Consider the following 17,710-nt stretch of genomic DNA (forward strand, 5'->3'; position numbering starts at 1 on the left):
CTTCTTCATAATTTCAGAGAGCGGCAGTGATGCAGCCCGTGGGACAGATGGACACAGCTCCAAAACCTGCCATTTTGGGGGTGCTCCTCACTGTTGTGTCAGCCCAGAGCCGGCCACTGCCTTTTGGGAAGAAATGCCATTTGGGACGTGAAGATGGCGAGCGGTCCGGGGAGCCAAATTGCAGGTTTGAACTTGTAGAACATTACTGCTCGTGAATTATGGATAGTGATTGCACCTCCTGGATGATAAATTATTGAGCTGACATGCTGCATGGAGACCACATGCTGGTGCCCTGCGGATGAGGGGGGATGTTTGGCCCCCCCTGCTCCTCCTGAAGCTGCGGGAGCCCATCCAGTGCCACCGAGTTCCCCACGAGGACAGCCACGGGTGACAATCCCAGCTGATGGGGGAAATTTTGGCTCAGCCCCCGGTGCAGACCCGTTGCACGTGGAGCTCCTGGCTCGCTGGGGCTGCTTGCACCTCTGCAATGCATGGGGCCAGGTGTCGCCCTGTCCACTCTGGTGCCCCTCATGCCCCTTGCTGCCCATCCTGGGCATGTCCGAGGTCCAACAACCTCCTTCTTGCCCTCAAGAGCATTTGGGAATGGCTTATTCCCATCCCTGGAGGTGCTCAAGGCCGGGCTGGATGGGGTTTTGGACGATCTTACCTAGTAGGAGGTGTCCCTGCCCATGGCAGGGGGTTAGAATTAGGGGACCTTTAGGGTCCCTTCCAACCCAAACCTGTCTGTGGTTATTTCGGTGATGAGGCATGGTATCTATTTATCTCACAGCCATCCAGAATCCCTGGCTGGGGATGGCAGGTTGGCCGAGCCCTTGTCTGACGTCTGCCCCAGGCCTAGGGCTCCCTGGGGTGACCCCTCCATCATGTTTAATGCCCCGTGACAGCCCCGTGCCCCTCCAGGGTGCCTAAATGCTTTCTGGGGCCCGTTCAGGCTGTAGGTCTCCATAGCACCCTGTGGCAACGAGGTCCCTAATTCAATCACGGGCAGTGTGGAAGAGGAGCTGCCTTTTGTTTGCCCTTAAATCTGCGGCCCGATAACAAGATTTGGGCACTCCTCGTTCCTGCAATGGGAGAAATGGGGAATTATCACCGCCTCTGCACCTGCTCCACGGCGCTGGCGCTGTTACGCGGGCCCACTGCTCTTCTCTTTCGCCTCTCCCTTCTTCTGACCTCCTGGTGTCGCCCCCCCAGCCCAGCCACGGTGCCATCGGGGAGTCTCCGAGGGACGCCAAGCAGGGGTGGCACTGGGTTTGCATGGCCCTGGGGAGCTGCTCCCAGCTCCGTGTCCCCACGGGACAGGCGGATGTTTCCGATGCTCCTGCAGGGTTTGCACGGGGTCACAAGGAGGCTCTGAAGCTGGTACAAAGCGAAGTGGGTCCCTAATCGAATCACACGCCGGCTCTGCATCACTTGTAAAGCTCTGCAAAGCAGAAAGGGCTCGGGAGCCGCTGAACCACAACCACCTCCTCCCTCCCGGCACCTCCACGGGGATGCTGCTGCTTCTCTTCATGATTCTGCGTGTCACATCTTGCTCCTGCGGTGGCCCTTCTCCATCCCTAGCTGCTGTGAGGGTGCTGCATCTTCCCTGCCAGCCCCGTTTGGGATGGGTTTGCCCATCTGCAGCTGGGTTTGGTGGCGAGAGGCAGGCTCCTTGCCTTCACCTCCCTGGTCCTGGGGTAGCCCGGGGACCGCAGCTTGAGCCAAGGGGTCCCACCCAGGGACCCCTGGCTCCCACCCAGGCACCCACTACCCCTGGGGAAGCCCATTTTCCCCGAGCAGGGACTGCTCGGGGAGCAGTGTCAGCCCTGCTGGGGTGAGGGATGGTGCCCTGCAAATCAGGGAGCTGGTGGCTGGTGGTCCTCAGGAGCGGTGCTGGGGTGCACGTAGGACCTGCGTCCCCCCCAGCGCAAGCTCATGTCCCCCGCAAGATGTGGGGGCACCAAGACAAGCATTGGAGAGTTCCCCTCGTGGCCACCCGATTCCCCTCGTGGCCACCAGGCCCTCAGGGTTTGCTGTGTGCCTGAGACCTGAGCACCTCACCACACCCCAGGACCTGCTGGGAGCGCTGGGGCTCGGGCTGAGCCATGCACCCCAGGGATTTCGAGGCAAAGCAGGGGCAGCATGAAAACACCTGGGAGGGAAAACAGCCCTCGTGCCTTAATGATAGTTTGCCTTGTCGTATTTTTTTCTACGGTTGCGAAAGAGCGGTCGGCTACCCATTAATTTGCATTGCTTTAATTCATATTTTGAATACCAGACGATGACTTAAACGCCACCAAGTTTAACCCCGTGTTCTCCCAGCTTTCTAAAACAAGCTCCGGGCAAAAAACCCGCTCCGCTTCCAAGGGGCTCCTCGTACCAAGCTTTTCTCCCGAGCCCCTCAGCACCAGCGTTATCGGTGTTGTCTGAGACCAGGATAAATGCCTGCACGGTCGCAGAGGATGCTTTGCACCGAGGGTGCTGGGGCTGTGGAGTGGCCGTGCGTGGTGCTGGCCGTCTGTCCGTGCTGGGGAGGCGTCCGTGCGTCCCGGCCCCCAACACGCGAGCCAGATTCGAGGCTTTTATGGTGATAGCAGCTGGCAAGGAGATTTTGATTTCACTCCCGAGCCTTTTCCAGCACGTCGCCCTGCTCTGAATATAGGGGATGGAGGGCTGCGGGGCAGGAGATGCACCGCCGGGTACCACCCTCTGGGTGCCACCCCCCTAGGGTGCCAGCCTCCATCCTGGAGGGAGCCGGTGCCAAACCCCAGCCCTGGCCGCTGTAATTCCTCCCTGCCAGGGTCCCTTCTCCCCCCAGTCCCTAAACCTTGCGGCTGCCGGCAATGAAACCCGCTTAGCAGCTCCCGGGCTGCCGGAGCTCCCTCTCCCCGAGCTGCGCGGTTCCTGCTGCCCCCCTGCGCCTCGCACCCTCCTTGCAGTGCCCCCAGCAGCCCCCCCCCCGCCTCGTTCCGCCGCAGGGAAGGGCTCACATCCCCCAAATCCTCGCCCGGAGAAGTTTGCAAACCCATAAACTCGGGTTTGGACGGGGGGGGGGTGGGTTCCCAGGTACCGAGGAGGGGCTCGCAGGGCACCTCCCCTGTGCGGGGTTTTTTATTTTTTATTTTTTTTTGGAGCGGTCAGGGTGCTGGAGGTGACCACTTTGCGGGTCCCTTCCACCTGAATTATTTTACCCTGCCTCCTGTGCTTCCCTCCTGGCTCTCAGAGCTGGGGGGGAGCAAAAAAAAATAAAATAAAATTAGGGGCACCCCCTTTCCGTGAAGCAAAATCTCTGCCCAAAACCCCCGAAATTTGGAGTGGGATTTCAGCACCCTTGGAGAGGGAAGGGGGGGGGGCTGAGGCTGGGGGCAGCTCATCGCAGGCTGCTGGGGGGGGCAAGGAGGGGTCGGGGGGGGGTGGGGGCGGGGAAAAGCCCCTCCCCTGCCCCTCCCCCTCCCGCCCCCTCCCGCCCCCTGCCCGCCCCTCCCGGCTCCGGGCAGCCCGGCAGAGCGGCGAGGCGGGCGCGCAGGGCGGCTGTGCGCTGTGCGCTGCGCTCCGCCATGCAGCCCCCGGGACCCCCCCGCCGCATCTTCATCCTCCTCCTCCTCCTCTTCCTCCTGCACCGCCGCTGGGCGCTGGCCGCCGCAGGTAAGTTGTGGGGTTTTTTTGGCTATTTTTTTTTTGGGTGGGGGGAAGTTTTTTGGGGGGGGGCATCCCCTTGGCTGAGCGCGGAGGGCTGCGTCTCCCCCCGTTTTTTTGGGATGTAAAGGATGAGAAATGGGGGTCATCGAGCATCCCCTCTCCGGACTCCCCCGCTGCACCCCCAGGGCTGGGGGAGCTCGGGGAGGGCTCGGGGCTGCTCCTCTGCCGCTCCCCCCTCGCCGCTCGGTTCGGCTGCTTTTGGTTTTACTGCGCCGTTTTATTTCTTTTTTTTTTTCTTTTTTTTTTTTTCCCTTGCCGTCTGGGAAGAGCAAAACAAACCCATCCCTGTTTATAACACCGTGGGCTGTAATTTCCCAGCGGGTCAAATAAGTAATTACTCAGGCTGGATATTTTTTTTATCTGTGTTCTTCTAAAAACCCAGCTCTGGATGGCCGGGCAGCTCAGCGATCTTTTTTTTTTTTTTTTTTTTCTTATTTTTTAATTTTTCCGCTATGGCTTTTCAAAGTTTCCTGTGCGGCGCCGAATCTTGTGATTGAGATGCTCTTAAAATCCTGCCCTTCCGTCGTAATCCCTGCCACGGACAATAAAATAAACAGAGGCACGGCCCTCCCACTGCCCGCTCTCGTTGGGGCTCCCATCGTCATCCAGTTCAGCCTCTTGCTATAAAAATATGTAAAAATTATTTCCTTCCTCCCCCCTCCCCACAAATGACACCTCCAGACTCCGCTCCGTCCTGCGGCAGCGGGTGTCTCCTCCGTGGCCACATGCAGAAAGTCATCCTCTGATGCTCGGACGTGGAGCCCTGAAAAGTTGGCGGCTGGGGAGGCCGTAGCCATACATATGGGACCTGCCTGCCCTGGGCACGGCTGTAATCCCGGGGGAAACTTACAGGGAGAGCATCCCGCCGGCTCCCCGCAGCTCCTGGCTGCTCGCTGAAAGCGTCCCCTGCCAAGCTGCTTTTCTAGGAAAATGAGCCGAGCCTTCCCTTCTGAAGCGTAATTAAGGCGACGAGGAATTTTGGGGAGGGAGTTTAATCAGATTATTATTTATTATTTTCTTTGTCCGCCCCCGCCGTGCAAAGATCCTACCCGGTTCTGCCAGTGGCATCTCTGGTGGCCTGGGTGTCGCGGTGCAGGGAAATCCTCTCGCTTGCAGACAGGCCGAGGGTTTGGGGGGTTTGGTGGCTGCTGGGGACACGGGGGGGACATCAGCACCCCATGCCTGGCTCCGTCCTGTGCGTTGCTCTTGGCTTTTGCATGCCCGTGAAATGAGAGGGAGGGAACGAAGAAGCAAAAACGAGTCGAGCCTGACCAGGGGGATGTGGGGAGCTTTCCGGCGTGCCTGTATGAAATCACAGAAAGTTGGTTTTCCTTCTTCTTCAGCTGCTCTGTGCCTGATGCAGAGCCTAGATTAAAACACCCAGGATAATGGGTGTGCTGTGGGGTGGAATAGGGATGTCTCTATGGTGGGCAGATTGTCCTCCTGCCCCTCTTCTGTACCAAATACCCGTGGAGATTGGGATCTGAATGGGATCTCCGTGGGGTTCCCAACACCTGGGGAGAAGGGGAGCAGGGGATCGGTGACAGTACTGGTTCCTGTGACCCCTGCATCGTCCCCATGGGTGGCAGGAGAGCTGCATGGGGACCTATTGCTTGCCATCCTGATGTCCCAGGAGGTGGAGGACAGCCGCACGTGGCTCTCCGTGCTTGGCAGGAAGAAATAACACCCGCGTCCTTGAGCTCCTGCAGCGCGAGGTCCTGCGGGTCCTCCCGGTGCCGCGCCAGCCGGCTCCCCTCCCTGTGCCGCTGAGACAGGAGTTAACTAAACCCGTGTTTTGGCTTCCAGCTTCGCGCCTCCTCCTGCTCCTGGCGAGCCTGGGGCTGGCAGGATCAGGCAGCCAGCCCCGCAGGTTAACGGGAAGCTTTGCCCTGCAAAGCAGCCCAGGCCCGGCAGGAAGCGTGGGGCGGCGAGGTGTGGGTGGAACGGGCTCGATGGAGTCTGGAGGAGTTCATTACAGCACACGTCGGGGCCATAAAGCCCCAGGTTCCTACTGGGCCTTATTCACTTGTATCCCCCAGCTTTAGCAATGCTAATGCGAGGGGAAGCGTTCCCCCAGCTCCCACCTGCGTCTCACCTTCCTCGCCCTTTCGGACAGAGGTGGCTGCCCCTGCTGGTGCCACCGGCCGCCTCGTGGCCTTTCGAGGCCCGTCGCCTCTGCTTTTTGGTGTGCCTCGCCGTGACGAGCTGTAATTTGCTGTAATCACTCGTATTGTGCAAGCCAGCCCTGCTTGTGAGTCAGCGCTCGAGGGGGACTGGGCCCTTGCACTAGGGGTGCTGGGGGTCTGGGGCTGGTGGCGTGAAAATCCTGTCCCTCCTGGTATGAAGGGACCTCAAGAGATGCAGAGTGGGATGCTTCACCCCAATCCCAGAGCTCTTTCCCCTTGTGGCACTGCAGGAGGGGTGAATTGATCACTTTGGGGTGATGCGGCTCCTTGGATCCAGCTGGAAAAAACATATCCTGACCTACTGAGGGCTTGCATTAATGCACAGCTTTGGAGAAGAAAACCCCAAAAACCCCCATCTGGCTGTCCCCAGGCTCGGCTGGCACTTGACATTTTACAACCGAGGCTGTTTCGGAGCAGGGCTTGGCTTCTACTCGTGCACTGGAGCCCCAGCCTGGAGGGCGATGCTGTCCCCGAGGGTTTTGTCCGAATTTCGGTCCTGTGCGGGGAGCTGGGGCCGTGGTGGAGGCGAGCGAAGCATCCCAGCCGCGCCAGGATTATTTTTGAAGCCTCCTGGTTTTTCGGAGCCCTGACTCACGGCGCAGGAATGCGCTGGGCTGGCAGCCCCGGACCTGCTCCTTGGGAGCGCGGCGGGGAAGCGCGAGCAGCCCTCTCCTCCTCCGAAACCGCCGGGCTGGGAGCAGCCGCGGCTTTGCTGAGCTTGGGCTTTTCGGGGGATTTTTGTCTCTGCTGTTTGTTTTGAGCTTATAAAGGAAAAGAAAAAAAGAAAATTTGGGGAGTTGGGAGCGGGGGTTTGGTGAGGCACCATCGGGGTGCCCTTGGAGGGGAGGGAGGGGCAGCGTGAACCCCGACATTGAACAAAAATCGGGCTGGGAAAGGCAGCGTGAAGCACTGCTTGGGAAGCAGGGATTATTTAGCACGGGGCTTGCTCCGGCGTGTCCTGCAGGCTGGCTTTCATCTCCTGCGAGTCCCTTCCCGCTCTGAGGGACCCCCCCTGCTCCAGGCTGGGTCTTCTCTGAGACCCTCTGGGTTTTGGGCTGCTGTTGCCTTGCTGCGGGGAGGAGGAATTACCAGCTCCCCAAACCCACTGGGGAGGCTTGGAGGTGCATGATGGAGGGCTGCGCATCAGGGCTGCCTCCTCCAGCAGCCCCAAACGGAGCCCAGAATCTCAGGACCGGGCTTGCTCCTGACACGAGATTTGTGTGGATTGAAATATCGATGGGGAGGCGGAGCGGGGCTCGCCCCAGATGGATGGGGCTGGGATAATCCCCCTGGGATTTGAGAAGTAAATGTTTGGAGCTGGTTTGCTTCCTTGTAGCTTTGAGAGGTGCTTTAGTTTCTGTTATGGAGCAAGAAAAAGGGATTGCCCCCATTTTCTGCCCCAGCATGGCTGGGAAGAAGGGGCTTGGTTGCCTGCCCTGCCTCCAAGCATGGGCTGTCCCCAGGTGTTACCAAATGCTCACCCATCTGGACTCGAAGCTGGGTCCTGGCATCTCTCGTGCTTGCTGGTGGTCCTGCTGGTGTGGCTCTGTGCGGGTCCCTCGGGTCACCTTGCCTCCTCTTCTTACGAAGCCTGAAGCCGAGCAATTGTTTTCCTTTGAAAGAGCGTGGAAAATCTTGTTTTGAGGTGTTAAACGTGTCTGGGGTCTGGCGTGAGCAGCTGCAGTTCGGAGGAGAGGTGAGGACCTCTGGGTGTGGATGAGCTTCGTGGTCCTTTGGGAATGATGCTATGGGCAGCATCTTTGAGCTTCATGTTTTGTGTATTGTTGGTTTTTTTTTTTATGGTTTTATGTTGTTTGAAAGAGTAAAAATCCCCTTTTGTATAGCTGGAGAAATGTGCTTGGCGTTGATGTTACTGAACACAGGTGGAGGACCACTTTTGGATGCTTTTGCTTGCCAGAGGGATGGATCCAGCACACCTCGAAGTAGCTGCACCTGAGTAGGATTTGGTTTGCTAAAATGAGGACAAGAGGGGTTTCTGAGCGGGCAGGGATGGCTCATGTAAGTCATGGCACTGCTTCCCATCGAGCATCCCTCCCCATTGAAGTTTTATGGGGACTGACACGGTGACTTGTTAAACGGTGCGAGGGAGATGAGCGAGCTCTTCTCCACCCTGCCTTGATCTGCTGTCGCCTGGTGAGGCGTCTGCAGAGCATTTCTCCTCCCTGGGAGCTGCCAGCCTGGAAATTATCCCCGATGACCCCCTCGTTGCTGCCTGGCAGCCTGCAAGTGCTTATCCTGCAACCCGGGTGGGAGGAGGAGGAGATGTTGTAGGACAAGAACCGGGCTTCCCGGCCGGGCGGCTCGCGGGGGTGGATGTGGGCGGCGATGAAAGGGGTTGCGATGCCTCGGATGGCGTGGGAGCTTTCCTTGGGCGGGAGCTTAGGGAGCCCAGGGGCTCCTCGGGATGGATTTAAAACAGGAGGAGGGACACGCCTGGGGTGCATTGGGGTGATGCTGTCTGCTCGTGGCCTCAACGCTGAGGTTTGGGGTTGGGTCATCACTGGAGCCGTGGGCGCATCCAGCCCGCAGCAGATGAAGCCCTCTGAGTGCCTCTTCCCCATCCCTAGCACCACATGCATTATGCCAAAGAGTGACTTCTGCAGGCATGTTCAAAGGGTGTAAGGCCTTCCTCTCCCTTCCCCATCGGTTAGGGGCAGGATGTATTTCTGTGGTCACTCGGGAGCAAAATGGATCCCACCCAACGCTGTGCTGAAGCCACAAACCCCCATGGAGACCTCATCGTCACCCTTCTGCGTGCTGCCACCCAGTTCTTGTGCTGGAATAGTATTTGGAAGGTTTTTCCTTTTGGAACAAAGCAAGGAAAGCTTGAAAACCCTTCATTTTGCTACGTGCCACCAGAAAATGTGGTGGTGCAGAGGGATTGCTGAGCACCAAAGGCTGTGAGACTCTCCCTTTTTCTCCATGTGTGCCTGTGCTGGGTGAATTACTGCTGGTGAATGGACAGTCTGTGCTCTGTTAGGGTGAAGCAAGAAAGGTTTTTTGTGTAGGTTTTGAATGTTAAAAGTACCGTGTTGTGATAGCCTCGGGATGCCAGCTTTGGGTTGAAGGCATTTTAGCCATGCGTTTAATCCCTTTCCTGGGTGTTGGGTGCTCCAGCTACCGTGTTGTAACCTGTAGAGAGCGACTTCAAAAATAACCGGGGCAGCGGCCGCAACGGGTATGTATAAAACAAGGTACGGAGGCACATATTTCAGGCCCTAAAATTTATACAACAACATAAAAACCTTGGCTCTGCCCAAAGCTGGAAAAGCGAGCTCCAAAAGCTGGAAATAGGGCTGGGTCGGTTTGCTCTGAGCAGTGACTAACAGGAGCCGAAGTTTTTAAAACAAACACTGGGATAAACTGGTTATGCAAAGCGGGGCGAAATGGGCAGGTTCCTTTGGAGTTTGCAGCAAAAACACCGAGGCTGGGGCGTGCTGGGGCCGGTCCTGCCGGGGCTGGAAAATCCCACGCGCCGGCTCTGCAGCCGGGGTCCCGGCCGATCCGCACGGATGCGGGGCGCCGAGCGGTCGGGGACACAGCGTGCCGAGCTGTGAGCCCGGCTCTGTAATACCCTCTAAGTGAAATCCATCAGTGCTTGGCTCTGAGAAAGTGTCAGGCTTTCTGATTCTGGGCTGCAGGGGAAAAAAAAATATATATATAGAAATCTGGAGGATCGAGGGGCTTTTTGTTGTTGTGGTGAGTGCGTCAGCAATGCTTGGCATGCTTCGCAGAGGCCGTGGGGCTCGTGGAGAGCAGAGCTCCTGGTTTCTATCACAGCTGGTGCTGCCCTGGCCAGGGGCACCCATCCTGTAGCCCCCCGGGGTTCAGTCTGCTCTGTGTAGCAGATGTGGGTGTGAGGGGCCTGGCGGGTTTGAGGGGATGCTCTGAGAGTGCTGCTCCTTAAGGCTCCCTCTCGCTGGGTTGTTTAACCTAAAAATATGGTACAAATGGAAAGAATGATGCTCGTGGGAAAGGAGAAGAGGCTGAGTTGATGCTTGCCCCCAGCTGTGGCTGGTGCCTGCCCTTGGAGCAGCCTTTAGGCACGCAGCGATGCGCCCATCCAACGGGATCACTGCTCTTCCTGGCTTTCCCCTGCTGGTACGAGGGGACAGGGCTTGAGGTCTGCATCTGGGTGTTTTTTTGGTGGCCTGGAGCCTCTCCTTGCCCCGCACACCCTCTCTGCCTTCCCCCTTCTCACCCCAAAGTACATATCCACGCCCGTCCACCTTTTTGGGCGCACGGCGCATCCCTCACGGCTGCACGAGGCGGGCACAGCGCGGGGCTCTCGCTGCAGCCTCTCCATCTTCAGAGAGGTATGCCTGCGATTTCCTCCCCGCGAGAGGAAGGGCTCGTTGCTTCCAGAGGGGGAAGGCTGCGGAAAGTAGAGGGGAGAGAATGCAAACCACATGTTTTCTGCCAGGCTCGAGTTGCAGGGCTGCAAACGGCGGGGGAACAAAAGGAGCCGGAGCCGCACAGCTCGGCGGCCTTTCGCGGCCCGGTGGGATGCGGCGCGGCCGGGAAGGAGGATTGAAAGGGTCAGAAGCTGCTCGGGGAGGAGCTGGGTCCCTGCCGGGGCTCTGCGGTGTCATTGCTGGCCCCTGTGTTCAGGGCTGGTCCCAAAGCCTGAAGATCCCATAAATGAGCAGTACTGATGTTGGGAAGAAGATTCTCTGAGTTGTCCTGGGCTCGTGGCTCCTGTGCATTAATGAGAAGGCAAGAGAGGAAGTTTTAGGGTCCAACTGCCCTCTTCCCATCTCTGGGATGTCTTGCCACCTTCTGGGGGCACAGCTGAGAGCAGATGTGAAATCCCATGGGGAAAAAACTTGCTCGACCTCCTTCCAGGTCCCTCCTCTCCATATCTGCCCTGCCAAAGGAGCAGTGTGGGTTTGATAATTTTCTTCTTCAGGCTTTGAAACAATTTCCCCATCCCCTTCTCTCCTCCAAGGAAACTTCCCGTGACCTCTCCCCCTTCCCTGAAGACTGTAAAAGTTTGTCTTTTAGTGGGAGCTTCAGTCTCAGGGGAGAAATTACAGCCCCAAACCCTCAGATTTGCTGAAGACATCAAGGTTTTGACCAAAACCTGGTAATTTCTACCATGCCTAGCTTCCAGAACAGTATTTCTCAGAGCCTCTGCAAGAGGGCTGGTGCTTCTTGGCAGACCGGCCCCAAAAAAGGGGAGAAAGGGCTGGAAATCCCCCCAGAATGCGCCCGTGGACGCGTGGGGCAGGGAGCGTGCTGGAAAAGCAAGCCCCGTGTTGTTTTTGTGTCCAAACGGTCTCGATCCAGCTCTGTAAGGGATGGGCACGTGAAAATATTCACTTTTCCCTTCACAGGGTGGAAAAAGTGATGCGCAGGCACTCGTAGAGTTGTTGGAAGTCGGTGGAGGTGCTTTTAAAAAAGGATGTGAGACCCAGGGCGGGCAGCAGCCGAGTTGTTAGCTGGGAGGGATCTTCCCTTCCAAAACCTAGAGGCACGGAGACAATATCCGATCCCCTGAGCGGCTCGCCGGAGCTGTTTGCAACCTGTCAGCTTGGAAACCACCTGCTCCAGCCCGTGGGGACCCCGCTCCGTGTGGGATGCGGGAGGAGACGGAGGTGCTACCGATGCTCCAGCCCTCCCAAAAGGGACCCCGGGGCACCGCGGCCCAAGAAGAGGTCCCGTGCCCGAGAAAGTATTTATTTTTCTGTCTGGGTTATTTTTTGTTTGTTTGCCTTGGGGAGGGAGGTTTCTGTTTTTAGCCTGGCTTCCTAAAAGAATCCAGATTGGTAGGGAAGAGATGTCAGGGTGCTGGGAGGCGTTAGTGCGGTCTGCGGGGTGCTGAGAGGGGGCCTTTTGGGGAAGCAAAGTGTGTCTTCCTCCAGAATCGGGGTGCTTATTCTGGATAAAGCGCACGCAGAGGGACGGCATCGCTTCTGAATCAAAAAAAAAATTCTATATAAAATCTGTTTTGAAGCTGCCCCTTGTGATGTTTCGCGGCTGAGGTCACTTCTGGCTGCGGGAGGTTTTGGTCTCCGTCTCCGCGTTGGTGAGCTCACGTTACTAAGTTTTGCAGGGAAGGAGGGAAAAACCTCAATAATTTTGGACCGAAAAGTAAACCAAAGCTATGAAGAAACATTGGTGAAGAGAAAACATGTGGGTTTTTTAGCGAATCCTGGTCTGGAGCTGCTCTGCTCCCCATTTTGGGGGGGAATTGTGTTTACACACGTGCGAAGTGGAACAAGAAATGCAGAGCATTCACCGAAAGAACATCAGTGAGAGCTGGAAAGAGCTGCTCCTCTCATCAGAAAGAGGCAGTAGGCATTATTTTTGGAGCAATTTAAATTTCCTGAGTGCTTATTTAGAAAGAAACATGGTCAGCTCGCCGTATTGCAGGCTTTTGGAAGGGAGATTAAGTCCGAGGCAAGCAGGCTGCCTCCAGGAGCGAGCGAGACTGCGAGCAGGGCTTTAATTTCGGCGCAGTACCGGCACGATGGCACTGTTTGGAAGCTGCCACATCAAAGCAGCCCTGTGTTGCCCTGGCTGGTGCCAAAAGCAGCGCGGGAGCCAGCGGAGGGATGATTACAGGGCAGCTCTTTCTTCCCATGGCTACAAAAGAAGAAACAACAGAGACCTGGATGCGGTTGTATGTGATGCGATGCCCTCCTCCTGGTGCTCAAACCGCACGCCGCACGGGGAGGCGGTGGCTTTGGGACCGGAGTGGTGACCCTTGCACTCCTGCAAAGAAATGTTTTGTTGTGGCTTTTTTTTTTGGAAAGAAGGACGAACCGGACCTGCAGGAGGTGGCAGGATGCAGCAGCATCCGTCTGGAGGTATCCCCTGGTGGCAGCGATGCCAAACCCCAGACCTGCCCCATCTCCGTTCTCTGCCCGCTCTGTGCCTTCTCAACCTTTTTTTTTTCCTCCCCTGCTAATCCAGCTTGCAGTTAGGAATACCTTTTATGCGCTCAAGACTTATGGTTCAGCCTGGATGTGTTATCAGCGCGGTGCCTGATAAGTTTGCTGCCTCGAAGCCCTGGGGAAGTGCCTGCTCAGGGTCGCTGCAATAGATTTACCTCTGGCTTCCCGGTGTGATTTTACTTACTCCTTAACCGAAAGGAATTACTTTCATCGCTGGAAAGAAAAATGCATGTCCTAGCCAGCGCTGTCCGTAAAAACTCATGACATCTCTCCCCGTTTTCATAAATTTAGAAGTCGCTGCCTGGGTTTGCTGCTAGGAAGAGAGTGAACCTGGTGATCGGGGTGAGCTCAGAGCGAGTGGGGAAGGTGGCAGGGGAAGGAAGGAAGGTCTGGCTCGGTGGAGCTGATATCCTTATCTTGGCCACAGAGGTGGCTGGGCGTGATGGATAGGGGATGCGGAGCCATCGTCTGCCTGCGGGCTGGTCCCCATCCTTTCTGGGGTGCTGGGGGTCTCCACCACGGGTCACCACGCTGGCTGTGGCACTCCTGGAGCAGCCCTTGCCCAAAACCATAGCACAGGAGGGTAAACGCCTGCATGATGCTGCCATCCTCGTGCCCTTACTGGGAGGGAGATGCAGGGCACCCGGCAGCCGCTGAGGCAGGAGGAGGCTCCAGGTGGCTTTGGATGCTGAGGAACAGTCTCATGTTCATCAATCAAAGTGCCTGTAGCTTCCCTTTCAAGCTGCAACAACCAGAGCTGAGAGTCAATCCATATCTATTTAAAGCACTTCAAGAAATAAAGATGCTAAATAAAAGCACAGCGGCCCTCTGCTCCTTTCCTGTGGCCAGGACTTTGGGGACCAGCACCAGCAGCATCCCTGTCCCATGGGCACCTGCAGGAGGCTGGCAGCACTGGGGGGACACTCCTAAGGACACTTTATTAACATGTGCTTACATTTTTGCCTTGGTGAGGGGGTGACGAGCCGGCTCTGCAAGCCCTCTGCCATGCTAATGGGGGCTGCAGGCTGGCTCCACCTCGGGTGGTTTTTCCCTTCCCAAAGACAAGCCAGGGAACACTTGTGGAAGGGTGAAATTAAAAAGCCCGTGGCGGTTTATTTTGAGGACAGCGTGTTTGCTTTCACGTCGTGCCGGAGGGAATTGCTCTGCTACTGTCAGCAAATAAATAAAATAAGAGCTTTGTTTTAAATGAGGCTTTCTTCTGCCGGTTAATTAGGCGAGCTGGTACCTGCAGTTGCGCTGCCACGGCACCGACTGCACCGTGCGTGTCGGAGGCATATGGCTGGTGTCGGCAGCTCCCAAACTTCATCAGCCCCTTATTAGTGATTTTAAATATCCCTTTAATGGTGTACAACCCCCCTGGGGGTTTGGTGGCACCGGCAGAGGCTTTTTGAGCTGGCTGTATGTGAGCACGGCTGGGCTGCCCGTGGACGCACATACCTATGGCACCGGGTGCTGAGCGTGCTTGTGCCATGTGGTGCTTTCCTGCAAGCGTGGGGCAAGGCTGGTGAGCAATATTTGCTTACAGGAACAACTCCTTGTGGCTTTTTTGGGACATTGGAGCATCATACACTGGTTGTGGAGGGTTGGGACAGAGCTGAGAGCATCAGGCTTTAGTGGTTGCTCATCTCTTGGTGCCCGTTGGCTCCTGGTGCTGCTCCAGATCTTGCTTTTGGTGCCTCACGTCTGCACCCAGAGCTCTCCTCATGCCCGTGCGGGGCTTGCGCCGGCTTGCACCGCTGCCTCCGCCGCCTCTGCCCTGGCGGGTGCGGGGGAAAATCCCTTTTGGGGTTGTTTTCTGCCTGTTTTACCGGGTCTCCCCTTCCTGAGAGGGTGCGGTGAGCAGGGTCTGCGGGTGCCGCTGGGCTGGGACGTGGAGGAGGCTGGCACCGGGACGGCCACCGTGGGCCGAGCAGGGCTTCCCGCAGGAATGGGGCACGGCAGGCGGAAACCCAGCGCCTTGGCTTGGCTTTCTCCTCCCCTCCTTCCCTCCCTGCCCCCAGCCTGCTCCAAATTCCTGCCCGGCCTGCGGGCAGCTCCGGCGCATGTCCCCGGGGCTCGGCAGAGGGGAGGATTTGGGGGGCTCATAATTTTTCCCCCCTCCATCCTGCCATAAAGGCTGCTCCGACCTCAGGGGGTCCCCAAGCCATTAGAGATCTTTGAGTATTTTGGGATGCTCGTGGCATGGGCGCCTTGGCTCGATGGGAAAGCAAAGCAGGGCGATTTTCCCCGGGTAATTACAGGGCCCTTGCGCAAGGCCGGGTGGCGGGGAGCTTCCTCCGCCTGCAGCCACGCTGGGGCTGGGAATTTGGCTCTGTGCAGCCCGCCTGTCACCCACCCCATCCCTTCCTCCCTCCTCTGGTCCGTGCATGTGTGTGTGTGCACCCACTGGACGAGGTGGGGGGGGTCTTCTTGCCTCCCCCCTTTCTCCCGAAGCTGTTGCAGGGGCTGCCCCCATCCCACATTCCTCGAGATAAGGATCCTGTCTGGCGCCGGGGTTTCAAATACGCTCCCTGATTATCAGCAGGCGCCGGGCTAGAGCCCCAGGCAGCAGATAAAGAGGGGAGGGAAGAGGAGAGGAGGCTCCCTGCATCCCTGCCCCGCTGCTCCCGCACCCCGGGATGCCACTCGCTGCCCCCGGTGCGCTGAGAAAATTGTTAGCCCTGCTTGAAAGGGTGTTTTTTTTTTTATAGTTTTTATTATTATTATTTTCTCTCTCTTGCCGACTGGCTCTACCAGACCGTCCGGCTCTCGCAGCCCAGCCGTGGATGGGAGTGGGGAAGGTGAAGCTGTAATGAGAGGCAGCTGTGGGGCACGGCCCCAAGCCTGGGGCTGCGGCACAGCATGCCCAGGGCCGCGCACAAACCCTTGCTCCGCTGCATTTGGCATCCCACCCCCGGCGAGGGCAGGGAAAGGAGGATTTTCGCTTGCCTCTTGGCTGCGGGCCCTCGCCGCCCTGGCTTATGTGGCTTAAAAGAGCAGAGAGCAGCCACGATGGCACCCCTGCGCCTTGGGCACCCTGGTGCGCCCGTCCCCCAGCCCCAGTGTCTTTGGCGATGGATTTTGGAAGCCCTAGGACCAGATCTTGACCCGCTGGCTCAGACAAAGAAAAAAAAAAACTCTTATCACCACTGTGTCCTGGCTGTGGCATCTCTGTGTGCCATTAAAACCCGGGCTGTCTCCTCTCTGCCAAGGAATTTGGAGGTGAAGGAAGGCGCTTATCTTCCCGGGGGGCAAGCTGCTGGCTGGAATGCATCCCAAAGGCATTTCTCTGCAGCCCCAACGCTGAGCTCTGGGGAGTTTTGCCCTCTCTCCCCCCTCTAAGCTTATAAATAAGAGCTCAGCGCCCTGCTCCTGCCTTTATTCTCGGTGCTGCCAGCCTGGCTCTGCTGGGAAGTGCCTCCATCTCTGGGATGTGGAGCAGGGGAATGTGGTCCCTGTCCCAAAGGCAGCTTCTGGCCACCTTTTTCCATTAAAGACCCCAAACTTAGTGGGGTCTCACTTCCACCGGGATGCTCCCCAGTACATGGGGCCTCTTGTTTTCCCCTGTGATTTCCCTGAAGCTTCTGCATTAATTTTTGATGCTTTTCCTTGGGGGGGTGAGCATTAGAAAGAAATGACCACCGTGGAAAAAAAGAAAGAAAAAAAAAGAGGTGTTTTTAGTGAGGAGGGAGAGAGAAGGAGGGGGAAAAAGGCTGAAATGTGATCGCTTTTTATGGCTTCCTGGAACTGCTTGGCTGGGGGCAGGTCGGGAGCAGATAGCCCCATGACGGTCTGCCTGCTTGCATCTTTCCCTTTCAGGTCGTAAATATAAAACCACTACTTGAAAAACAAAAAGCTCGTGAAGCTGTCAGCGGGCTCCCCCTTGGAAGGTCATAAATGGGGCTCGGAGCGGCAGCTTTCTGCTCTCGTCCCGGCTGGGGACCAGGCACCAGGACCCCCGTGGGGCTGTGGGGTGGGACGGGGACGCCGTGGGGTCACCGGCCCCATTAGTGAGGGGAGCAAGATCCCCATCCCCGCAGATTTGGTGTTCCCCATCCTTGTGCGTTTGTGGACCTTGGGGTTCCTCCTCCTGGCACCGTGGTGGCCCTCCATACCCAATCCTGCTCGGGGCTGGGGGTCCCTTATCTGCAGCAGGGTGGGCGCAGGATCAGGGCATCCCTGCTGGCTTGGTGCTGTGCCACCTTGGCTTCTCTCATCAAGCTTTGATGCCTCTGCTAGGGTGATAAAAGCCATCCCCAGCTCTCAGCACCCTCAGGATCAATCCCTCGTGCCCAGACCTGGCACGTGTTTTTTTTTTTTTTTTTTCTTGGTTCCACCATGTGCTGAGAATGAAACTGCTCCCGCATTAACATCTAATTAGCAAAAACTTGTTTCGTGCCTGAAACAAGAGCAGAAAGAAAAGGGTGAGAAATTAAAGATGCAAAAGACCTGTTAGATCATCTGGCCCTTCCTCGGGGATTGTTTCTGCCCTGTTTTGTCCAGTCTTGCTCAAAAGTCTCCAGGGCCATTACCGCTTCCCTCAGGAGGTGATTCCATTGTGCATTGAGGGACCAGGCGAAACCTTTAAAAATGTAAAAAGCTTCATACAATGGAGGTAGGAGAAACAGATTGAGTCATTGTATTGTTCTTTGTAATCAGCTTTGCCTTTCATTAATTTCCTCCCGCCCTCCTCCCCAAAGCCTGATTGAGGCTGGCACTCTCAAAGAGAAGCGGGGAAGCCGCACGTGTGCCCGGCTCCGAGGCGCTGGGGCTGACCGCGCAGCAATGCTGGGGGGAATTAATTGACTTTTCTAATTATTTACCCTTGAAACGGAGCCGTGGTGTCACTTGTGTAGCTGCTGGTCCTATATGTCAGTGTGCACGTCCAGGATGGGGAATGGGCAG

General features: G+C 57.0%; 1 protein-coding gene across 3 annotated transcripts in view; it reads left to right on the plus strand.

Moving 5' to 3' along the window:
- Positions 1-17,710, plus strand: part of UNC5B (unc-5 netrin receptor B) — a 143,487-nt gene that overhangs the window by 103,784 nt on the left and 21,993 nt on the right. For 2 of the 3 annotated variants that reach the window (XM_067000997.1, XM_067000998.1), the window contains exon 1: positions 3,486-3,645. In XM_067000997.1, coding sequence (XP_066857098.1) covers positions 3,558-3,645 — 88 coding nt within the window. In that variant the 5' untranslated portion in view covers positions 3,486-3,557. Of the gene's footprint in view, positions 1-17; positions 185-3,485; positions 3,646-17,710 lie in introns of those variants that run through there. The other variant, XM_067000999.1, reaches the window with a different exon arrangement.

This window comes from Anser cygnoides, chromosome 7, assembly GCF_040182565.1.
Source record: "Anser cygnoides isolate HZ-2024a breed goose chromosome 7, Taihu_goose_T2T_genome, whole genome shotgun sequence".
Classification (NCBI taxonomy): domain Eukaryota; kingdom Metazoa; phylum Chordata; class Aves; order Anseriformes; family Anatidae; genus Anser; species Anser cygnoides.